The following is a 22015-nucleotide window of genomic DNA, read 5'->3' on the forward strand; positions in this document are numbered from 1 at the left end:
GGGATTACAGGCACATGCCACTATGCCCAACCTGAAATTGTTTTTAAGGAGAATTTGTTTTTGGTAGGGAGAGCCATATGTTTTCAATGAAGTTGTAGTAAAAGAGTAGCCAACTTGTGTCTTTAAAATATTTAAAAAAATTGTTAACCAAAATTGTTGATTGTATGTAGTTTATAAGGGGAAAAAGGGTCCCTTGTAGTAGAGAGTTAAAACGAAGACAGTAATTATTAGCTTTTCCCTAAAATTTGCTCTAATTACTTTCTGATAGAATTTGAATTTGTAATATAATGGGATTAATTTTAAAATATTTGTGAACTGGCTTTATATATATGTCCTGTTAGATTTTTAGACACATAGGATTCAGTAATTGTTTCATCCTAACAGATTTTTAAAAGGAAGCAAATAGTAAAGTAAATGAAACACATTCTTTTTATATTTTTCTACTTGAGATGGAAGAATTCTAAATTAAAACTTGGAAAAAGTGGTTTTTATAAGTGCAAAAAATTTGAGGTATGTTCTATAGTTAATCAATAGAAAAAAAAAATGGAAGGGCACTGCCATGGCTGGGCAATTCACAAAAGAAAAAAAATGTCAATAAATAATGTGGTAGATTGTGTTTACCAAAGGTGGCCACAACTGTGTCTCCCAGTTCTACCTGTTCTGCATTGTGACAGTGTTAACTGTCATCAGAGGATGGAGTCTCTTCACTTCCTTGAATCTGAATGGGTCTTATGACTGTTTGGACCAATAATATGTGGTAGAAGTGAGAGTGTGCCAGTTCAAGGTATTGCTGTTATTTCACCTGACAAGTTTGCTTTCCTGCCTTTTGGAAGCCGATCACTACGTAAGGCATGTAATTACCCTGAAATCACTATGTCGTGAGAAACCCAAAGTATAGCGAAGAAGTCCTGGAGAATGAAACATCAAGTGTAGAGGCCAAAGAGCACCAAGGAAGAGGTCAAAGGACACTTACGTGAAAAGCCATTTTGAAAATGGATCCTCTAGCCCCAGCTGCCCTAGTTGTTGTGTAAATCAGATAAATTGCCCAGTGGTGCCTTTCCCAGTCTCTGCCCCATAACATCATGAGCCAAATAAAATGGTTTATTTTAAGCTTCTAAAGCTGGTAGTTGGTTTGTTGTGCCACACAGATAACAAGAACAAATACTAGGGGGAAGTTTTTGTTGTATAATGGTTACGATTTGGGAGAATATACTTGCATGTCCAAATCTGATAAGGAACTAGTATCTACAGTAGATAAGGAGTGCCTCAATCATCAAATGAAAACAAAACCAACACAAGAGCCCTAATAGAAAAATGCCAAGATTATGAACAGGCATTATTTCAAAAGAGGAAATCCAATAGGCTAACAATATGAAAAGATACACTCAAACTCAGTAATTAGAGGAATTCAGATTAAAGCAACAATAAAGTATCTCTTTATCCCCAGTAGACTAAGAAAAATGAGAAAGATGGATGATGCCAAATATTGGTGGGGGTATGGATAGAGGAACCCTCATACACTGGTGGTGAGAGTGTAGAGTAGTGGAGCCGTTCTGGAGAGCAGCCTGGCAGAATTTATTTCAATGAATATAGATATTAAATTGTTTCTGGATATATGGCCTAAAGTCTTACACAGGATTCTAAAGGAAGAAATATGAGGATAATCATCATGTTTTTGATGGCAGAGTCTTAGATCCAAATTGAGGTTTTTCATCATTGGAGAAGTACATAGGTAAAATATGGTGGATGCACACATACAGTACAGTAGTCTCCCCATATTCACAGCTGGGATTTTTGCTGTTTCAGTTACCAACCACAGTTTGAAAATATTAAGTGGAAAATTCTGGAAATAAACATTCCATAAGCTTTATATGTTGCACCATTCTGAGTTATGTGATGAAATCTTACACTTGTCCATTAGTTACTTAATAGCCATCTCAGTTGGACTGAAAAAACATAGGATCTATAGGGTTCAGTACTATCCTTGTTTCAGACATTCACTGAGGGTCTTGGAATGTATCCCCTGGGGATAAGGGGAGACTAACATACTATGCATCAGATACAAGCAAAAGACTACATATGTCTACCATGCATAATGTTTGAGAAGTACAGTGTTTCATGAAAATAAAAAGTAGAATCTAGAAATGTTCAAAAAGGCATGTAAAGCACATTGGAATGAATACCTAAAGGACAAGATGAATGTTGCCCATGACAGAAGAAAAGGAGAGAAAAATGAATGAGTTAAAAGAAACTAATTAAAATGAGAAACCAATGATGATAATGTGCTGTGAACCAAGACATATTAATCATACTTCCTGTGATGGAGGTCAAACAATACCCCTTCATACCAAGAAGAGAATATTATAATTTTCAAACTAAATTGCAAGAATAGAACCATTTTATCAGTCTGCCTCACTTGGAACAAGTTTTTTTTGTTTTGTTTTGTTTTGTTTTTTTTAAGACGGGGTTTCACCATGTTGGTCAGGCTGGTCTTGAACTCCCGACCTCAGGTGATCCACCCGCCTTGGCTTCCAAAGTGCTTGGATTACAGGCGTGAGCCACCACGCCTGGCCTGAACAAATTTTTAAATAAGGTCAATTACATACAGAAGTATAGTCAAACAGGCAATCTCATATTTTGTTGGATATGTAAATTGGTATGATCTTTATAAAGTATATTCATCAAGATCCTTAAAAATGCTCATATCCTAGCAGTAAACATTTGTAAATTGAAGTTAAGAAAACAAAACCATTTATTTAATGAGACAGAGTCTCCATCACCCAGGCTGGAGTGCAGTGGCACAGTCTTGGCTCCCTGCAATCCCTGCCTTCCAGGTTCAAGTGATTCTCATGCATAGTAGCTAGGTTACAGGTGCATACCACCACACCCAGTTAACTTTTTGCTTTTAGTAGAAACGAGGTTTTACCACATTGGCCAGGCTGGTCTTGAACTCCTGACCTCAAGTGACCTGTCTGCTCAGCCTCCCAAAGTGCTGGGATTACAGGCGTGAGCTGCTGTGCCCAGCCACGAAACCATTTAAATAGCCCCTGAAAATATGAAATACCTAGGAATACATATAACAAGTTATGTGCAAGACCTGTGCACTGAAACTACAAAACATTGCTGAGAAATTAGACTACATAAGTAGTGAGAAAGTGACCATGTTCATGGATTGGAAGACTCAAATGTTGTTAAAATTTCAACTCTTCAAATTGATCTATAGACTCAAAGCAATCCCAATCAAAATACCAGGTAGCTTTTTAAAAAAATAACAAAACTCAAGTGGCTGATGCTAAAATATATATGGAAAGGCAAGGGCTCTAGGGTAGCCAAGACAAGTAAGTTGGAGGACGTACGCTACCTGGCTTTAAGACATTAAAACCACAGTAATCAAGATAGTGTGATTTTGATTATATAAATTGTCAAATATATAAATTTATGTGAAACAATGGGTGCAGAAAAATGAACTTTTTCCTCTGCTCCCACACCACACAATAATCAACACAGAGAAGACATCTGTTCCAAATGTGTGGAGATTTTTCCCCTACACACCAAAGCAATTAATTCTGCAGCAGACACCAGCTGGGTGTCCTCCATTCAACTCCAATATTATCTACCTGGAAATAGCCTCAGATCCCACAGATCAAGTGCTCAGTCCTGCAAGACTGCCACCACCTTCAGATGCCAGTTGAAAGTCTGAAGCCTCCAGAACATCTGATCAACCACCTTCAAGATAGGGTTCCCCCTTGACCCCCTGTTTGCGTTCAATTGATTTGCTAGAGTGGCTCACAGAACACATATGCTGGTTTAAAGGCTATTACCAAAAAAAAAAAAAAAAAAAAAAAAAAAATGCACGTGAAGAGATAAACGGGGCAAAGTATGGAGGAAGGGGTGAAGAGTTTTCATGCCCTCCCCAGGCACACACCCTCCAGGAACCTTCACATGTTCAGATATCTGGAAGCTTCCCTCTTGGATGTTTTATGGAGATTTCATTGGATAGGCATGATAAGGACTGTGTGGAAATAAGAATGGAGGAAAAGAATATGATCTAATGTTACTAAGATCATACTATTCACTACTATTACTGAGGGAGGAAACACAGTAAAACTGGTCTTTTCAGATTCTTGGCCTCTCTGGCAGCATTTTTTTCCTTTAGGGCATGGGCAGGACCCTTCTGAAATGAGGGTCTTACGACCCACAGTCAGAAAAGTAGGGGGAGGTTAGAGTCCTGCATTGGGCTGGTGGAAGGAGGGCAGGGGAAGGAAGGTCAGAGAGAGATTCTGTTTTCTGAAGAATTTGTTTTCTTCTGAGGCCTAAAGCATTCCAACATTATAACAAAAGATTATAACAAGGGATCTGGGAGTTATGAGTCAGGAATTGTGCTGGGACATTTGGATATCCATATGCGAAAAGATGAGCCTTGTTCCTTCTTCATACTGATTTCAAAGATGGACTCAAAATGAGTCATGAACCTAAACATAAACTAAAACCATAAAACTTCTAGAAGAAAATAGGAGAAAAATCGTTGAGGTCTTAGTTGATGCAAACATTTCTTAGATAAGATAAAAAGTAGGAAGCATAAAAGAAAAAAAAATGATAAATTCATCAAAATTAAAAAATTGATAAATTCATCAAAATTAAAAACTTTTCCTTATCAAAATGCAGTTAAGAAAATGAAAAGCAAGCTACATAAAAGGAAGAAAACATTTGCAAGACATCTGATGAAGGATTCCTCTCCAGGATATATAAAGAACTCTTACAACTCAGTAATAAAACAGATAACCTAATTTAAAATATCAGCAAAAGCTTTCTTATGTAAGTGAACCAATGATGGCCTGGATGTATTGGCTTCTAGGTTGTTTATTTCTTCACTGCAGGCTGAGACCTATAGTATAAAAGTCCATCAGTGCCAAACTCAATTTTTTTACACATCTAATTTTTTTTTTAAGCCCAAACAAGATTTTCAGCACTTTAGAACCTGCCTGCTTGGTGTAACGCATGAAATCATTCCACACCTGCTAGCAATATATAAGATTAGCCTCAGGCCCCAAATCACTGTTGCTGCTGTCCTTCAATATTCTCTGATCCAGAGACTCCCCTACCAGGCTACTGCAGTGTTTTCACCTGGGCATGTAAACTTCCTCTCTGATTTTCCTCTTTCCCTAGGAGTTCCCATACCCTCTCTCTCCTACTGGAGCGTAGGCCCCTCATTGTTAGCATTCAGGAAGTCTCATGCTGTGAAGAACTTCCTCTGTCATACACCATTGCCCAAGAACCACTCAATAAAGCTTGCCATGTGTTATTACTGCTTCATATCCCCAAGTCCCTCAAACCCTCCACTTGCTTTGAACAAATACTTAACAAACTAAGATAAATAAATGGCCAGTAAGACACTTAAACATTTAAACATGAAAAGATGTTCATTATCTTTACAGCAAAGATAATGCTATAAGTTATTAATTTAAGATAACTAATATGAATGAATTAACACTAATAAAAGTTACATTGAGATACCACTACATATCAATAAGATAAAAAAAAAAACAATACTAAGTGATGTTGAAGATGCATAGTGACTAGAGCAAGCTGGTGCAGCTATTTTGGAAAACAGTTTGGCAGTTTCTTATAGAATTAAATATTTACTGTATAACCTATAAATTTTGTTTCTCACTCTTGTTTACCCAAAGGAAATTAAAGCTTATGTTCCACACAGACTTGTATGTGAATGTTCATATATGCTTTATCCATAACAGTCAAAAATTGGAAACAACTCAAACATCGATCAACTAAAGAGTGGATAACAAAATGGAATACTACTCAGCAATAAAAAGGAACAGGCTGTCTGGGCACGCTGGCTCATACCTGGAATCCCAACCTTTGGGAGGCTGAGGTGGGTGGATCACCTGAGGTCAGGAGTTCAAGACCAGCTTGGCTAACATGGCGAAACCCCCATCTCTACTAAAAATACAAAAATTATCCAGCATGGTGGTGCACACCTGTAATCCCAACTACTCGGGAGGCTGAGGCAGGAAAATTGCTTGAATCTGGGAGGCAGAGGGTGCAGTGAACTGAGATCTTGCCACTGCACTCCAGCCTGTGACAGTGTGAGATTCCGTCTCAAAAATAAATAATAAATATTAAAAAGGAACTGACTGCCAATACACACCACAGATTAAGCTCGAGGGTGGTATGCTAAGTGAGAGAAGCCAGACACAAAAGACCACATGCTGCATTATTCCATTTATATGCATTTCTAGAAAGGCAGAAATATAATGACAGTAGAATCAGTGGTTATGATGGGTGGGGGGTGTCAAAAAGGGCTTTGACTATAAGGAGGCATGAAGAAACCCTTGGAGATTATGGAAATGTTGTTTATTTTGATTATGATGAATTTGTAGGTTGTATATAAATACAATAAAGTGGACTAAGAAAGTCCTTGATAAGTGGACTAAGTGTTCGTACAACTTAACCCAGTAAGTGCATGTCTGAGAACTTAATACAAAGAATTAGAGATGTGAGCTAGGCATGGTGACTCATGCATGTAATCCCAACATTTAGGGAAGCAGCGGTGGGAGGATAGCTTGAGGCCAGGAGTTCAATATTTGCCTAGACAACATAGTGAGACCCCATTCTCCCCTAAAAAAGGGGGAAAAATCAATCAGAGATGTGTATAAAACTTATGTACAAGGATGTTTATTTTGGCATTATTCATAATAGCTAAATACTTAACCCAAATGCCCAGAAATAGGACATTATTTAAATCTATGATATATTCATGCATAAAATCTATCGCGTCATTGAAAGTTTTACTGAAATTATGACTTGGAAAAATGTTTACTACTTTAAATAGAAAGGTAGAATATAATATAGTATACACTCTAGCTTTTGTTTTTATTTTTAAACTGACAGTTGGGAGAACAAAAATAATTCACTATCTTATTGATAAATGAGGGTTAAGTGGGATTTTTGTGACATATCAATAAGATCTGAATATCTGGTACCTCCATTTATACTTTTCTTCTTGTGAAAAATGGATAAAATTAAAATTTTAGCCTGAGCATGGTGGTGCACACTTGTAATCCTCGCACTTTGGGAGGCCGAGGTGGGAGGACTGCCTGAGACCAGAAGTTCCAGACTACAGTGTGCTGTGATTGCACCACTGCACCCTAGCCGCCTGCCTGGCAGAGTGAGACCACATCTCTCTCTCTTTCTTTCTCTTTCTTTCCTTCTCTCTCTTCCTTCCTCCCTTCCTTTTTCTTTCTTTCTCTCTCTCTTTCTTTCTCTCTCTCTCTCTCTCTCCCTTTCTTGTCTCGCTCTGTTGCCCAGGCTGGAGTGCAGTGGCACGATCTTGGCTCACTGCAACCTCTGCCTTCTGGGTTCGAGCAATTCTCCTCCCGCAGCCTCCCAAGTAGCTGGACTACAGGTGCCTGCCACCGCACCTGGCTAATTTATTTTTATTTTTAGTAGAGGCTGGTTTTCACCATGTTGGCCAGGCTGGTCTTGAACTCCTGACTTCAAATGATCTACCCACCTTGGCCTCCTAAAGTGGCCAAAATAGAAAATATTTTATTTATTTATTTATTTTTTTTTTTTGAGGCAGTGTTTTACTCTGTCATCCAGGCTGGAGTGCAGTGGTGTAGTCATAGCACACTGCAGCCTAAACCTCCCAGGCTCCATCAATCCTCCCACCTCAGCCTCCCTAGCATCTGGGACTATAGGCACACACCAGTCCGCCCAGGTAATTTTTATTGTTGTTGTTGTTGCGGAGACAGAGTTTTGCCATGCTGCCCAGCTGGTCTTGAACTCCTGGAATCCAGCAATCCTAGTGCCTTGGCTTGCCATAGTGCTGGGACTACCGGTACACACCACCACACTGGGCCATTTTTTTGTTTGTTTGTTTTGTAGAGACAGCATCTCACCGTGTTGCCTAGGCTGGTCTCAAACTCCTGAACTCAAGTGATCCACTTGCCTGGGCCTCCCAAAGTGCTGGGATTACAGGCAGGAGCCATCACAACTGTCCTATTTTTCATTCTTTGCCTAGTTTGAAAAAAGATTTTGAGGGGACTTATTAACATTCTCATCATACAAAATAGGGAAAATTAATAGAAGGAGGCTAGAGACAGGAAAATACATTTAGATACCCTGTACAGATAATGTGAAAGTCATTCACTCTACATCACAGAACATTTTCTGGTATTCTGATTTTTAAATGTTCCATGTAAACAGGGCAACATGAGGCAATTTTCCTGAGATCACTCTTGGGTAGGAGCTGACAATGAAATTGGTACATCTGCCAGACAGCCCAAATGGAATGAGGATGCATGACCAACTATTCAGTAATTGCGCATTTACCTTTACTGCTTTTAATAACTTGCACTTTATTCCCTGCAGATAACAAACAAACTGATTTGGGACAGGTGAGACAATAAAGCCACAGCTTCTGTTTTAGAGTCACACCATTTCAGTTCTTGTTTCTACAAATGAACAATTCACAAGTTATAAATTGAAAGTAGTGATAACAAATACACTATATAGTTTTAAAATTCTGACCTCTGAGTTTATTTTTTATTTTTTTGAGACAGAATCTCGCTCTCTCACTGAGGCTAGGGTGCAGTGGTGCAATTTTGGCTTATGGCAAACTCCACCTCCCAGGTTCAAGTGATTCTCCTGCCTCAGCCCCCCAAGTAGCTGGGATTACAGGCACGTGCCACCATGCCTGGCTAATTTTTGTATTTTTAGTAGAGACAGGGTTTCACCATGTTGGCCAGGTTGGTCTTGAACTCCTGACCTCAAGTGATCGAGACCATCCTGGCCAACATTGTGAAACCCCGTCTCTAATAAATATACAAAAATTAGCTGGGCATGGTGGCATGCGCCTGTAGTCCCACCTCCTTGGGAGGCTGAGGCAGAAGAATCTCTTGAACCTAGGAGGCAGAGGTTGCAGTGATCCAAGATCATGTCAATACACTCCAGCCTAGGGACAGAGCAAGACTCCGTCTCAAAAAAAAAAAAAAAAAAAAAAAAGATCAGCTTCACCTAGATAACCACCCACCTCAAAGGCCCTTAATCACATCCTTATAATATGTTCCCACACAAGGTAACATTCACAGATACGTAGACATGGATATCTTTAAAAGGTCATTATTCTGCCAAACACTTATGTGTAAAGATATGTAATCAATTTTAAAATTTATATAGAAACTTTTCTCAAACATTTGAAATAAAATAAAGAAACATAAGTACTATAAGAGAGTGTTCCCAAAACAGATGTATAATCATTTTAGAAAGAACAGAATTAAAGTTTTTTCAATAATGTATTATTACTATTATCATTATTATATATTTTCGAGACAGGGTCTTGCTCCGTCATCCAGGCTGGAGTGCAGTGATGTGATTATAGCTCACTGCAGCATCAAACTCCTGGCTCAGATGATCCTCCCACTTAAGCCTCCTGAGTAGCTGGGACTACCCGTGTGTGCCACCATGTACAGCTAATTAAAAAGAAATTTTTTTGTAGAGGTGGGGTCTAGCTTTGTTGCTCAGGCTGATCTCAAACTCCTGGGTTCAAGCAATTCCATGCCTTGGCCTCCCAAAGTGTTAGAATTATAGGCATGAACCACCACAACTGGCTGTGTATATTGTTAATATATCTCTGATGAGATATTGCCACTGTTACTGAAGAAAATGAATAGAGAACCACGGCTAGGTCGACAGCAAGAATAATTCTCAGAAACATGATGCTGAGTTTAAAAAAAAAGAAAAAAAGAAAAAAAGCAAGTTCCGGAAGACTACCCAAGTGTGTGTCTTAGGTCTACCTGTGACTTTCCTTAGGGTTGCTACAACCAATCGCTACAAAGCAGGTGGCTTTAAAGAATAGCAATTTATTGGCCAGGCGCGGTGGCTCATATCTGTAATCCCAGCACTTTGGGAGGCTGAGGTGGGTGAACCACTTGAGGTCAGGAGTTCGAGACCAGCCTGACCATCATGGCAAAACCCTGTCTCTACTAAAAATACAAAAATTAGCTGGGTGTGGTGGCACATGCCTGTAGTCCCAGCTACTTTGGAGGCTGAGGCAGGAGAATTGCTTGAACCTGGGAGGTGGAGATTGCAGTGAGCCTCTGTCCCCCACCAACTGAAAAAAAAAAAAAAAGAGTTGCAATTTATTCTCTTACAGTTCTGGAGGATAGAACTCCAAAATCAAGGTGTTGGGAAGGGCTGTGCCCTCTCTGCAGACTCCCTGGCTCTCGGGAAGCATCCTTCCTTGCCTCTTCCTAGCTTCTGGTGGTTTTTGGCCATTTTGAACGTTCCTTGGCTGGAAGCTGTAGCAGTAAAATCTCTGCTTCCATTGTCTCTCCCTCTGTCTCTTTGTGCGTCTCTAAATCTCTCTCTTTTTATAAGGAAACAGACATTGCATTTAGGGCCCACCCTAATCCAGTATGACCTCATCTTAACCTGATTACATCTGCAAAGACCTTATTTCCAAATAAGGCCAAGGCCACAGATTGTGGGGTTAGGACTTCAATGTATCTTTTAGAGAGACACACTGCAACCCACAACAGTCATGTTTCCCAGGAAACAGACTCTGAGATTGAGATTTGCTTGCAGGGGATTTGTAACGGAGTACTCTGGGGAACAACACCCGTAAGGGAGTGAAGGAAGCTGGAGTAAGCTGAAAGAGAAGTGAGCTGCACTGCAGTATAATGGAAGCTTCAGGAAATTCCACTGGGAGCTCTGAAGCTGGGAAGGCTTTTCAGAGATGTTCATAATTGAGGTAGGTGGTCCAGGCTTTTGTACTCCTGCATCACCCAGTCATTAGATGTAAGCTGCCACTGGGCAGGAACAAAGCAGCTCCCTTTAACCTAGAACAAGTCCCATGGGGGGACATAGACTGGCATTGTCAGCAAATATGGGCATGAAGGTCTTGACCCTGGGGACAAGACCTGGATCGCCTTCCCTAGCACCCACCATATCATGCTTTTTAAATAGAGCTCAAAAATAAGCAAAATGAAACAAGATGTTATTATTTCACATATATTTGTGATATAGCATATATATTTAAAAGTAGTAGAACAATATACATATTTAGGGCTGTGCTTACCTCTGGAGGATGGGCTAGGATGGGTTTTTGTGTTTTTTGGTTCTTGAGTTAGGTGGTGAGTTTAAAGCATCATTATATTATGCTTTATATAACAAACATATATTTCATCTACTCTTTTGTATGCATCAAATATACTTAACAAGAAAGCAAGGGAATCTGGTACAGTAGCTCATGCCTGTAATCCCAGAACTTTGGGAGGTCAAGACAGGAGATTGCTTGAGCCTAGGAGTTGGAGTCCAGCCTGGGCAACATAGCAAGGCCTTGTGTCTACAAAAAATATTAGCTGGGTGTGGTGCTGTGTGCATGCAGTCCTAGCTACTTGGGAGGCTGAGGCAGGAGGATTGCTTGAGTCCAGGAGTTGAAGGCTGCATTGAGATATGATCATACCACTGCACTCCAGCCTGGGTAACAGAGCAAAACTCTGTCTTTATACAAATTAAAAAAAAAAAGATAATCAGGGGAATAAAGGAAAGAACTAGGTAAAAGTAATAGCAACTAAAGTAGCTAGAATTTTTTGAAAAAAAAAAAATAGGGTAAAGATAACAAATCCTTGAACCCATTGCTAAAGTAAGGATTCAGATAAAGAAAACCTCCTGAAATTCCACTGTATTGCTTGCCTGCATAACTGTCCTACAGTTATGTTATTTTTGGCTGGAAATACAATATAGGTAAGATATTATGGTTTACTGTCACATGGTTTTATTTTTTTTATTTTTGACATGGAGTCTCACCGTCTCATCTAGGCTGGAATACAGTGGCGCAGTCTTGGCTTACTGCAACCTCTGCCTCCCAGGGAGGCAATTCAAACAATTCTCCAGCCTCAGCCTCCCAAGTAGCTGGGATTACAAGAGTGTGCCACCACGCCCAGATAATCTCTGTTTTTTCATAGAGACAGGTTTTTGCCGTGTTGGCCAGGCTGGTCTCAAACTCCTGACTTCAGGCGTTCTGCCCACCTCAGCCTCCCAGAGTGCTGGGATTACAGGCATGAGCCACTGTGCCTGGCCCTTTCATGTGACTTTAAACTGGTTTATTTACCATGGCACTAATTCCTTGCTTTAAGCAAAAGTATTCTGAGTAAGATTGATGGAATGATCATTAGATCTCCTGATGCAATAAAGAAAACCAGTTAGTGTGCAATATTGCATATGTCAAGATTTCACTATGTGTTTTGTTTTGTTTTGTTTTGTTTTTTTCAGATGGAATTTTGCTCTTGTTGCCCAGGTTGGAATGCAATGGTGCAATCTCAGCTCGCCACAACCTCCGCCTCCCGGGTTCTAGCAATTCTCTTGGCTCAGCCTCCCAAGTAGCTGAGATTACAGGCATGTGTCACCAAGCCCGGCTAATTTTGTATTTTTAGTTGAGACAGGGTTTCTCTATGTTGGTCAGGCTGGTCTTGAACTACTGACCTCAGGTGATCCACTCGCCTTGGCCTCCCAAAGTGCTGGGATTACAGGCGTGAGCCACCACGCCCGATCTCACTATGGTATTTTTAACCATATATTATTGAGTGGAGAAAGAAAGTTGTTGAAATATTTTTGTATGATCACAGCTTTTACTTCTAAAAAAATGTATATGTACATGTTGTGTGTATTATATAGCTTCATACTTGGAAATGAAAAGAAAAAGAAATGGAAGAATACAGTACAAATTGCCAACTGTTAGTGGGAATAGAAAATAGGGTGGGATGGTTTTTTTGTTTCATATAATTCTGTGTGCTTTTGAAACTAAAAAATAAGTAAAATTTTAAAACAACATATTTAAATCACCTGTGTCAAAATACTGATTTCAGTTTTATTTGAGAAACAGGTTTACAGAAGACTATGAATGTGAGTCTAAGTTCTGTTATAAAATAGGTGGCAGAGTAGAAAGAGCCCTGCATTTTTAGTGCAGACATCATGGTTCTAGAAATAGGCCTGCTATAGTAAAGTGTTCCTTCCCCAGGTAGTTTAACTTAAAGAGTTAATTTCCACCGGGCGCAGTGGCTCAAGCCTGTAATCCCAGCACTTTGGGAGGCCAGGGTGGGTGGATCACGAGGTCAAGAGATCGAGACCATCTTGGTCAACATAGTGAAACCCTGTCTCTACTAAAAATACAAAACATTAGCTGGGCATGGTGGCGCATGCCTGTAATCCCAGCTACTCAGGAAGTTGAGGCAGGAGAATTGCCTGAACCCAGGAGGCAGAGGTTGTGGTGAGCTGAGATCGCGCCATTGCACTCCAGCCTGGGTAAGAAGAGTGAAATTCCGTCTCAAAAAAAAAAAAAGAGTTAATTTCCTTGTTGAAAAAATGGAGGTGTTATTGTGATGTTTGAATGGAGTAATGTATGTGAACTGACTTTGAAGTTGATAATGCAGTATTAAAGCATAATAAATGTTTTTTGTTTGTTTTTGAGACAGAGTCTCACTCTGTCGCCCAAGCTAGAGTGCTGTAGTGCAAACTTGGCTCACTGCAACTTCTACCTCCTGGGTTCAAGGGATTCTTCTGTCTCAGCCTCCGGAGTAGCTGGGATTACAGGCACCTGCCACTGCATTTGGCTTATTTTGGTATTTTTAGTAGAGGCGGGGTTTCACCATGTTAGCCAGTCTGGTCACCAACTCTTGACCTCAGGTGATCCGCCTGCCTTGGCCTCCCAAAGTGCTGGGATTACAGGCATGAGCCACCTCGCCCAGACAATGAATGTTAATCTTTCTTTCTTACGGTAATATTGCTTGTCAAATAAATTCAATATTAACGTTTGGGAAATCTCACAATTTCTAATGCTAAAAACTCAGTTTTTTTTAAATTGGTTTGTTCATCACAACACTTTTCTTTTTAACCCAGGATTAGACAACCGAATTTAAAGGCAGGTTGAAGTTCAATATTTTGAACAATGTTTAAATGAAGATGAAAGAGAAGATGGAACTGTTAAAAGGTTTTATTTTGCAGCCAAATGAAGGCTTCAGCTGTGTCCCAAAGAATTAAACAAGATGGTATGCTTAATAATTCCCCGCTTCTATGAAATTCCCTAATTATGAAATGTTCTTTCATTACATTGAACTACTCCTGATTTCATCAGGAAACTCTGATCTGAAACTCAATTTACAGAAATATTAAGAATGAATTTTCTACTAAATGCGAATATCTGTATACTAATATGATACAATATTGTTGCTTCATATTTTTCCATATTAAATACCATTCTAAACTTTAAATTTGTTAATAAATGAAGCTGAAATCTAATGTGATTCTGTCTATTTTATTTGTATAACAACAATTATTTCTAGAGACTCTTTTACTCTCCTTTAGTCTTTTTCTCTCCCCTTCATTCTCTCTCTCTCTTTCTCTTTCTCTTTCTTTCTTTTGAGACAGGGTCTTGGCCGGGTGTGGTGGCTCACGCCTGTGATACAAGCACTTTGGAGGCCAAGGCGGGCAGATCACCTGAGGTCGGGAATTCAAGACCAGCCTGACCAACATGGTGAAACCTCGTCTTAGAAAAAAAAAAAAAAAAGAGAGAGAGACAGGGTCTCACTCTGTCACCCAGGCTGGAGTCCAGTGGCACAATCTCAGCTCACTGCATCCTTCGCCTCCCAGGCTCAAGCAATTATTCTGCTTAGCCTCCCAAGTAGCTAGGACTACAGGCGTGCACCATCATGCCCAGCTAATTTTTTTGTGTTTTTTATAGAGAAGGGGTTTCACTATGTTGCCCACGCTGGTCTCCAACTCTTGAGCTCAAAGGATCCACCCAAAGTGCTGGGATTATAGGCATGAGCCATGGCGCCTCACCCTTAGCCACATTTTAGATGCTGCTTTCTCTGAGTTAGTTCTGGAGATATGATTTTATAGTCATACCTTTTTGGTTCAAATTCCAATTCTGCCACTTACTTGCTCTAAGCCTCTGTTTCCTTATTTGTAAAATGGGAATAAGAGTAATACCTACCTCATTGAACACAACATCTGTCAATCCCTGCTAAATGCTTAAACAGTATTGTTCTCATTTTACAGACGTAAATTTGAATGCACAGTTATATTAAATCTATACAAGATCATACAGCTAATAAGAGGCAGAATTAGGATCTGGTCTCAGATTTACCTGACACTAAAGGCCAGAGTTTTATCATAGTGCTTCCTTTTTGGAGAGGTATTATAGCTTTCACATGTTTGGTTACTATGGCTCTATTAACCCTTCACTTGATGTTAAATTTCAGCACAGAATACTGCTGAATAGGAGTGAGTCATCATTACAGGGTCCTGTATGCATTAGAGTTTACTGTGGTTCTGAAAATTTATTCAGAGACAGGAGTTTGTTGAATTCCAAAAGTGTGGGCCCACCTGAACTCCAAAGAGCTCTCTGGAATGTACTGCTTCACTTTGTGGAAGTCACTATTTTTTCTCTTAGTAGATAAAACAGTTAGTATTCCTAATTCCTAAAAAGAGGCTGAGATGATCAGAATAAATGTGTACATTTAAAAGAACAATTATTCCTATTAACGTGGGTAGTGCCTAGACATTTTAGAAGAGGAACAGATACCAAATGAGACCGTTTCAGCCTTTAACATTCCTTTTCGTTAAAATAACCAATTCTAACAGCAATGGAAATTCCATTTCCAAGGTACATGTATTTATTTTAAATAGTCCTACACCAACAAGTAATTATTGTCTATTTAATTTTATGCCATATGCTATGATAGTTGCAAGAGGCACAGATGTGTCTTCTTGAAAACCACATCAAAACCTCCAATGGGTGTTCGTTGCTTTCTCCTCTGCTCCACCCCCACTCAATTTCTGCATATTCTCAGATCCCAGTTCAATTATGGGTTCCTTAGAAAGGCCTTTCAAGGCTATTTCTTCTCTCCCACCTAAATTAGGTCCTCTTGTTAATCTCTTTCCTTATGTCCTAGTGTATTTTCTTCTTTGTATGTATTATAATTTTTATCATATAATTAGTTGGAAGTTTGCTGAATGTCTGTCTCTCCCACTAGACAGTCTATTTTTATTTATTCATTCATTGCTCACTCAACAGGTATTTATTGCATAACAAGTGTCAAGTACTCTTGGGTGTATGTCTTAGCTGAAGATACGGTGGTGAACAAGGAAAGTTCACTGTACTCATGAACTTATATTCATTCTATTAGGTAGATGGACAAACAGCTAAGTGATCAAACGGTTTGAAAACATTACATTCTGTAAGGAAAACAAAGCAGGGTAAAAGGATAAGGATTGCTAGAGCAGAGGAGAAAGCTGTTTGGGACAGTTATGAAGGGAGGTCAGAGGAAACCATTCTGAAAAGGATGACATGTGAGCAAAAGCCTAAATAATATAAAGGAGTGAGCCTTTGAAAGAGGTTTCAGGCAGAGGGAAGGGGAAGTGTAATAGAATGACTCTGAGACCAGAATGAACTTGACTTCTTTGAGGAATTGCAAGAGTTAGTGTGGCTGGAATTAAGTGAGCACAGGAGAGGGTGGTTGCTGGAGAGGTCAGGGCAGACAAACTCAACTTGGATGATTTTGTTCTTAATGTGATATAAAGTTCTTGAAGGGATTTGAGTAGAAGAAATGATATCTAATTTACTTAAAAAAAAAAAACCAAAACACTCTAGTTGCTATATGGTCAACCAACCCCAGGACAGGCTTTAGGGAATACCAGTCAGGAGGCTATTGCCATGTTCCAGGCTAAAAACGCTTGCGATTTGAATTAGGTTGGTAGTGGTCAGTCAAGATGTATTTTGGTAGGGGAGTGAACAAGATCTGCTAAAGAATTGGATATGGAATGTAATGGAAAGAAAAGAATCACAGTTCAGGCAAGGCATGGTGGCTCATGCCTAGAATCCCAGCACTTTGGGAGACTGAGGTGGACAGATAACTTGAGGTCAGAAGTTCGAGACAAGCCTGGCCAACATGGTGAAACCCTGTCTCTATTAAAAATACAAAAAGTAGCCAGGCTGTAGTGGTGGGCATCTATAATTCCAGCTAACCTTGAGAGGCTGAGGAAGGAGAATCACTTGAACTCTAGAGGCAGAGGTTGCAGTGAGCTGAGATTGCACCATTGCACTCCAGCCTGAGGAACAAGAGGGGAAAGAAAAGAACCAGGTTTCATCCCTAGGTCTTGAGCCTTAGAAAGTGGGTAAACAGTGGTATCATCATCAGAAATAGGAAAGAAAAGAGGAAGATGTGTGTGTGTGTGTGTGTGTGTGTGTGTGTGTGTGTGTGTGTATGTGTGCATACGTTGAGCATAGAGTTCTATTCTGAACATGTTACGTTTGAAATGTTTATTTTATATCTGAGTAGAGATGTGAACAGGCAGGTGGATATATAGTCTGGACCTCTAAGCAGAAGTTGAGCCTAGACAAAGACATTTGGAAGTAATCAGCTTACAGTTGATATTTAAAACCAAGAGACCGGATAAAATCATATATTAGAGAAGTAAAGAGAGCTGGGGTCTGAGCCCGAGGGCATTGTGTAATTTAGAGGCCAGTAGGAGGAGAAGCCAGCAAAGGACACTGTAAGAAAAACAGTGGCCACTCCCTGATGAACGGTAGAGGAGGGTTAGGCCTCAGAATTGCCCATTTGCTCACTATTTTATATCTAGCACCTAGCTCAGTGATTGGCATATAATTAGAACACAATACTATTTGTTAAATGAATGAATCTTCACTTCTATTTATTTCTCAGATATATTTTGGAGTCCTCTACGTCCCAGGCACTGTTTTAGGTCCTATGGATTCACAGCATAGTGTCCCCTATAATCACAGATTCTAGTGGGGACCACAGACAGATATATGCAACAACAAAAAAATGTATTTAGTTTATAATAACTGTCTTCTCCCCCTTCCACCCTATTCTAAGGAGAATGGGACTGAATATCTACAGGGAGCTTTGTTGGTGAGCAAGGATGAGCTGGGATATATAAATCTGGAGATACAGCTATACTGTAGGCAAAGATGTGGGGAAGAGGGAGAAGCTGAGGGAGAAGAGTGGTGGGCCTTTGGTTGAACTGAAGAGGCGGCCCCAGCCAAAGGTACCAAATTCAATTAAAATAAAATATGATGTCAGCTCAACTCACATGGCTGAATTCTGCAGGGTAATTGATGGTTTACATTTACAGCCTTGGGGTTAGACCTAATTAATCTGATAAGAGAATGGAGAAGGGGGGGTTTGGGCAGCAAGAAATAAGGCCCAAATTGAATCTTAGCAAACTATAAAGTTAGCTCCAAGATATGTTCAATGGTTACCCTTAGAATTATTATCCTTAAGTTCCTGCTTTACAAAAAAAAACCTCTTAAGTCTTTAATCAGCAGCCCCTACTGACTAAGAACAAAATTTGGGTAACTTTGTGAGCCCAAAGCCATGCCAGAGAAGGAAACAACTCTTGAAGCAAGGCAGAGAGTAAGTGTGAAGCACTTTATTTCTTTACACAATTTTTAAATGGTCTTTCTCCTCCGAAACTTTGCTGATGTAGTTCCCATGTCTCTACGTGGACTGCACGCTTCTGTGGCCCCTGGAAATATCATTCTCCCTGCCCCCAACCAAAAATGGGAAATTAAAAAAAGAAAGTAAAATTTTCTATTCTCCTTTGAAGACAAAAGATGTAGTCTCCTTTCAAAACTAATTGTTCAGCAAACTGTGTTCCTATCTTTTTCATTCACTGTACAGCTCTGATGCCATTGTGTAACAATTATTCCATTTCTTCAGGTTATTTACCTTGAACTCCAAGTCGTTGGCAACTGAGTGATGTTGAGTGCTCAGCTGGGAGGGAGGCCTTGTATTTAGAGGGCTATCTATGCCAGGAAGGCACAGACACAGAAGACTAAAAGCCCTTATCTGGAAAAGTTTATGGGAACAATGACAGCATGCTTAACAATGATATGTTTATTATATCATATATATATGAAACATATACAGTATTTATTTAATAAATAGGTGAAAATAAAACCGTAGCTTCATGCCCTCTCTTTTTCTCTCTCTCTCTCTCTCTGTGTGTGTGTGTGTGTGTGTGTTCTGACACGGAGTTTCACTCTGTCGCCCAGGCTGGAGTGCAGTGGAGCGATATGGACTCACTGCAACCTCTGCCTCCCGGGTTCAAGTGATTCTCCTGCCTCAGCCTCCTGATCAGCTGGGATTACAGGCGCGCGCCACCACGCCCAGCTAATTTTTGTATTTTTAGTAGAGACGGGGTTTCGCCATGTTGGCTAGGCTGGTCTCCTAAGCTCAAAAGATGCGCCCGCCTCGGCCTCCCAAAGTGCTGGGATTACAGGTGTTAGCCACCGCGCCCTGCTCACGCCCCCTTCTTAATACAATCTTTCCATTCACTAGCGGCTTCTCTGATCTCATTCCCTCTTCAAACCTGAGCTCAAACCAACCTGACTGGCCAATCCGAGCGCAGTCTTCCGCAGTCGCGAGTACGGCTGCAGCCAATGAGAGATCGGGGCGCCTCGGTGGGGTGAGACAGGGCACTCGCTGGCGGAACCCTGAGGAGCGTGGTGACGCTATTGGGTGGGACTAAAGCTTGATTGGCAGGTGAGCTGTCCACTGCTTTAGAACGGAAACGCGACACCGTGTGTGAGGGAGGAGGTGTGGGCGGGGCAGTAGAACTGGAGTCAGCCAATGGCTAACTCTCTACGAGCAGAAGGAAAGACAGACCACCAATAGCGACACGGATATGGCGCCGCAGGCGGGGTTTAGGCCCGAAGGGGTGTCGGAGCAGCGCCAGTTAGTGTAGTCCGCACCATCACGGCCGGCGCCTCCTCCTGCATTCATTCATTTGCTTTTTTCATTCACGAAGGTAGTGAGGCCTAGTGGAAAGAGCCATGGAGAGCGCTCTCCCTGTCGCCGGCTTCCTGTACTGGGTGGGCGCGGGCACCGTGGCCTACCTAGCCCTGCGCATCTCGTACTCACTCTTCACGGCCTTCCGGGTCTGGGGAGTGGGGAACGAGGCGGGGGTCGGCCTGGGGCTCGGAGAATGGGCAGGTGAGTCGGAAGCTGCGCCGCGTCCTCGCTCCGGCGGCAACCCGGACCAGGCCTGGCCCTCGATGACCAGTTCCAGGCCCTGCGCCTGGCCTTCCCCTCCCCACCTCTCTTCTTTCTCAGGCTCCTGCGTCCCGCGGGCCCCTCCTGGCTCCCTTGGCTGTCTCATGGCTTACTTAGGCTACTTGCAGTTTTTAAGTACGAAATACACTGGTCGCTCAATCCTGGGAATCTAAAGCGCAGCTTGGGTTGCAGGAGGAAAACTGCCTGAAGTCCTCGGGGCTTGTGTCCTTTAAGCCATTCCGGGTTCATGGAGCCAGTTAGTCGCCCTGCTGCCTCCTCAGTCACACGCTGTCCTCCTCCTTGGTTTGCCCCTTGTGAGTGTTTTTAAAATAAAGTTTTTCGCTTGGTTTGAATACTGGCCCTGTGCTAAGGATGCAGAGCATTCTGTTAACATGTTAGGGCTGATGATGGAAGACAGGGTGTAAGGACACGAAATTTCAGAAGGCTTTTTGCTCTGCGGAATCCTACCTCCCCAGTTACGATTAAGATAGTAGTCGTATATGGATTTGGCCTATTTCATACAGTTTACAAAGCCCCTTTAAAAAGAATTATCGCTAAACTGTTCTGGAGTCCTTATGAGTAGCAAGAACTACTGCTTCTATAAAATGATAATTGATCGTGTAAATATCAGAATTTTTTTTTTTCATAAGGACGTTTGTAGGAAAAAGTATCCCCATAAAGCGTGAACTAAACACATGGAACTTGTTTCATTCAGTCGGAGGATTTTTAAAATGGAGGACAAAGGGCCGACTGAGGAAATAGGGAAAATTATCTGCAGAGAAGTTTTGTCCTTGCTTTTTTCCCTTTTTCAACCTTCTTTGCTTTACTTTTCGTCTCTCTTGGCCTTTTTTCTTTTCAACCAGGTGATTGCTTATGATATGCTTGTTGTCCTTCCCTGAGATGATTATTTATTTTCATATTTTACAACCCAATGTACACAGCCTAAGCATTTTACTGAATTTGGGGTGGTTAGACATTGCCTGCAGACATGGCTCAGGTAAGATACACTAATAATGTTACTTCATGTTCTTTACTTTGTTCAGAAAGAAACATTTAAACAACTTAGTAGGAAAGACATAAGTTAACCTTTTGGGTTTATGTTAACACTGAAACATCTTAAGTAGCAGTGGATATGTTTGTGAAATCTTTGCACGATGTGGGGCAACATTATAATACAGTTTCACAATCACCTGTTTCTCTGAAAAAGAAAGCGAAGGGTTCAGCTGGGTTCAGTGGCTCACGCCTGTAATCCCAGCACATTGGAAGGCTGAGGTGGACAGATCATGAGGTCAGGAGTTGGAGACCAGCCTGACCAACATGGTGAAACCCGGTTTCTACTAAAAATACAAAAATTAGCCAGGCGTGGTGGCATGTGCCTGTAATACCAGCTACTCAGGAGGTTGCGGCAGGAGACTCGCTTGAACCTGGGAGGTGGAGGTTGCAATGAGCTGAGATCAAGCCACTGCACTACAGCCTGGGCGACAGAGCGAGATTCTGTCTCAAAAAAACCAAAACCAAAAACAAAAAACAGAAAAAAAGCAAGTGAAGCGTTCAACTTGATTTTAATTAAGATCATGATTTCCCAATTGACTTGCCCACATTCTTCCTTGTCAGTTTTGGAAAACTTGTTTGAGGACTTTTGCTGTAGTTAGTTACATGAGACAGTTATGCCATAGGGAATTTTATCAAGATACAATTTGTAATTGGTAAACAAAGACTAATGTTAATAACTTGTTTTCTTTTCTTTTTTTTTTCTTTCCTTTTTTTTTTTTTTTTGAGACAGGGTCTCACTCTGTTGCCCAGTCTGTAGGTCAGTGGTGTGATGGTGTGATCATAGCTAACTGCAGCCTCAAACTCATGGGTTCAAGTGATCCTCCCACATCAGCTTCTTGAGTAGCTGGGACTACAGGTGTGTG

General features: G+C 40.9%; 1 protein-coding gene and 1 long non-coding RNA gene across 4 annotated transcripts in view; both read left to right on the forward strand.

Annotated features, from left to right (window-relative positions):
- Positions 1-14369, forward strand: part of LOC141584884 (uncharacterized) — an 84860-nt gene extending 70491 nt beyond the window's left edge. The window contains exons 4-6 of one of the 3 annotated variants that reach the window (XR_012518156.1): positions 5754-5890; positions 10606-10771; positions 12295-14369. This is a non-coding gene — a long non-coding RNA (uncharacterized LOC141584884). The remainder of the gene's footprint in view (positions 1-5753; positions 5891-10605; positions 10772-12294) is intronic. The other 2 variants (XR_012518158.1, XR_012518157.1) reach the window with 2 other exon arrangements.
- Positions 14370-19748: 5379 nt separating this feature from the next.
- HSD17B12 (hydroxysteroid 17-beta dehydrogenase 12) overlaps positions 19749-22015 on the forward strand; it is a 179734-nt gene continuing 177467 nt past the window's right edge. The window contains exon 1 of the mRNA XM_003920012.4: positions 19749-20039. Within this exon, the coding sequence (XP_003920061.2) occupies positions 19880-20039 (160 nt within the window). The 5' untranslated portion in view covers positions 19749-19879. The remainder of the gene's footprint in view (positions 20040-22015) is intronic.

This window comes from Saimiri boliviensis, chromosome 6, assembly GCF_048565385.1.
Source record: "Saimiri boliviensis isolate mSaiBol1 chromosome 6, mSaiBol1.pri, whole genome shotgun sequence".
Classification (NCBI taxonomy): Eukaryota; Metazoa; Chordata; class Mammalia; order Primates; family Cebidae; genus Saimiri; species Saimiri boliviensis.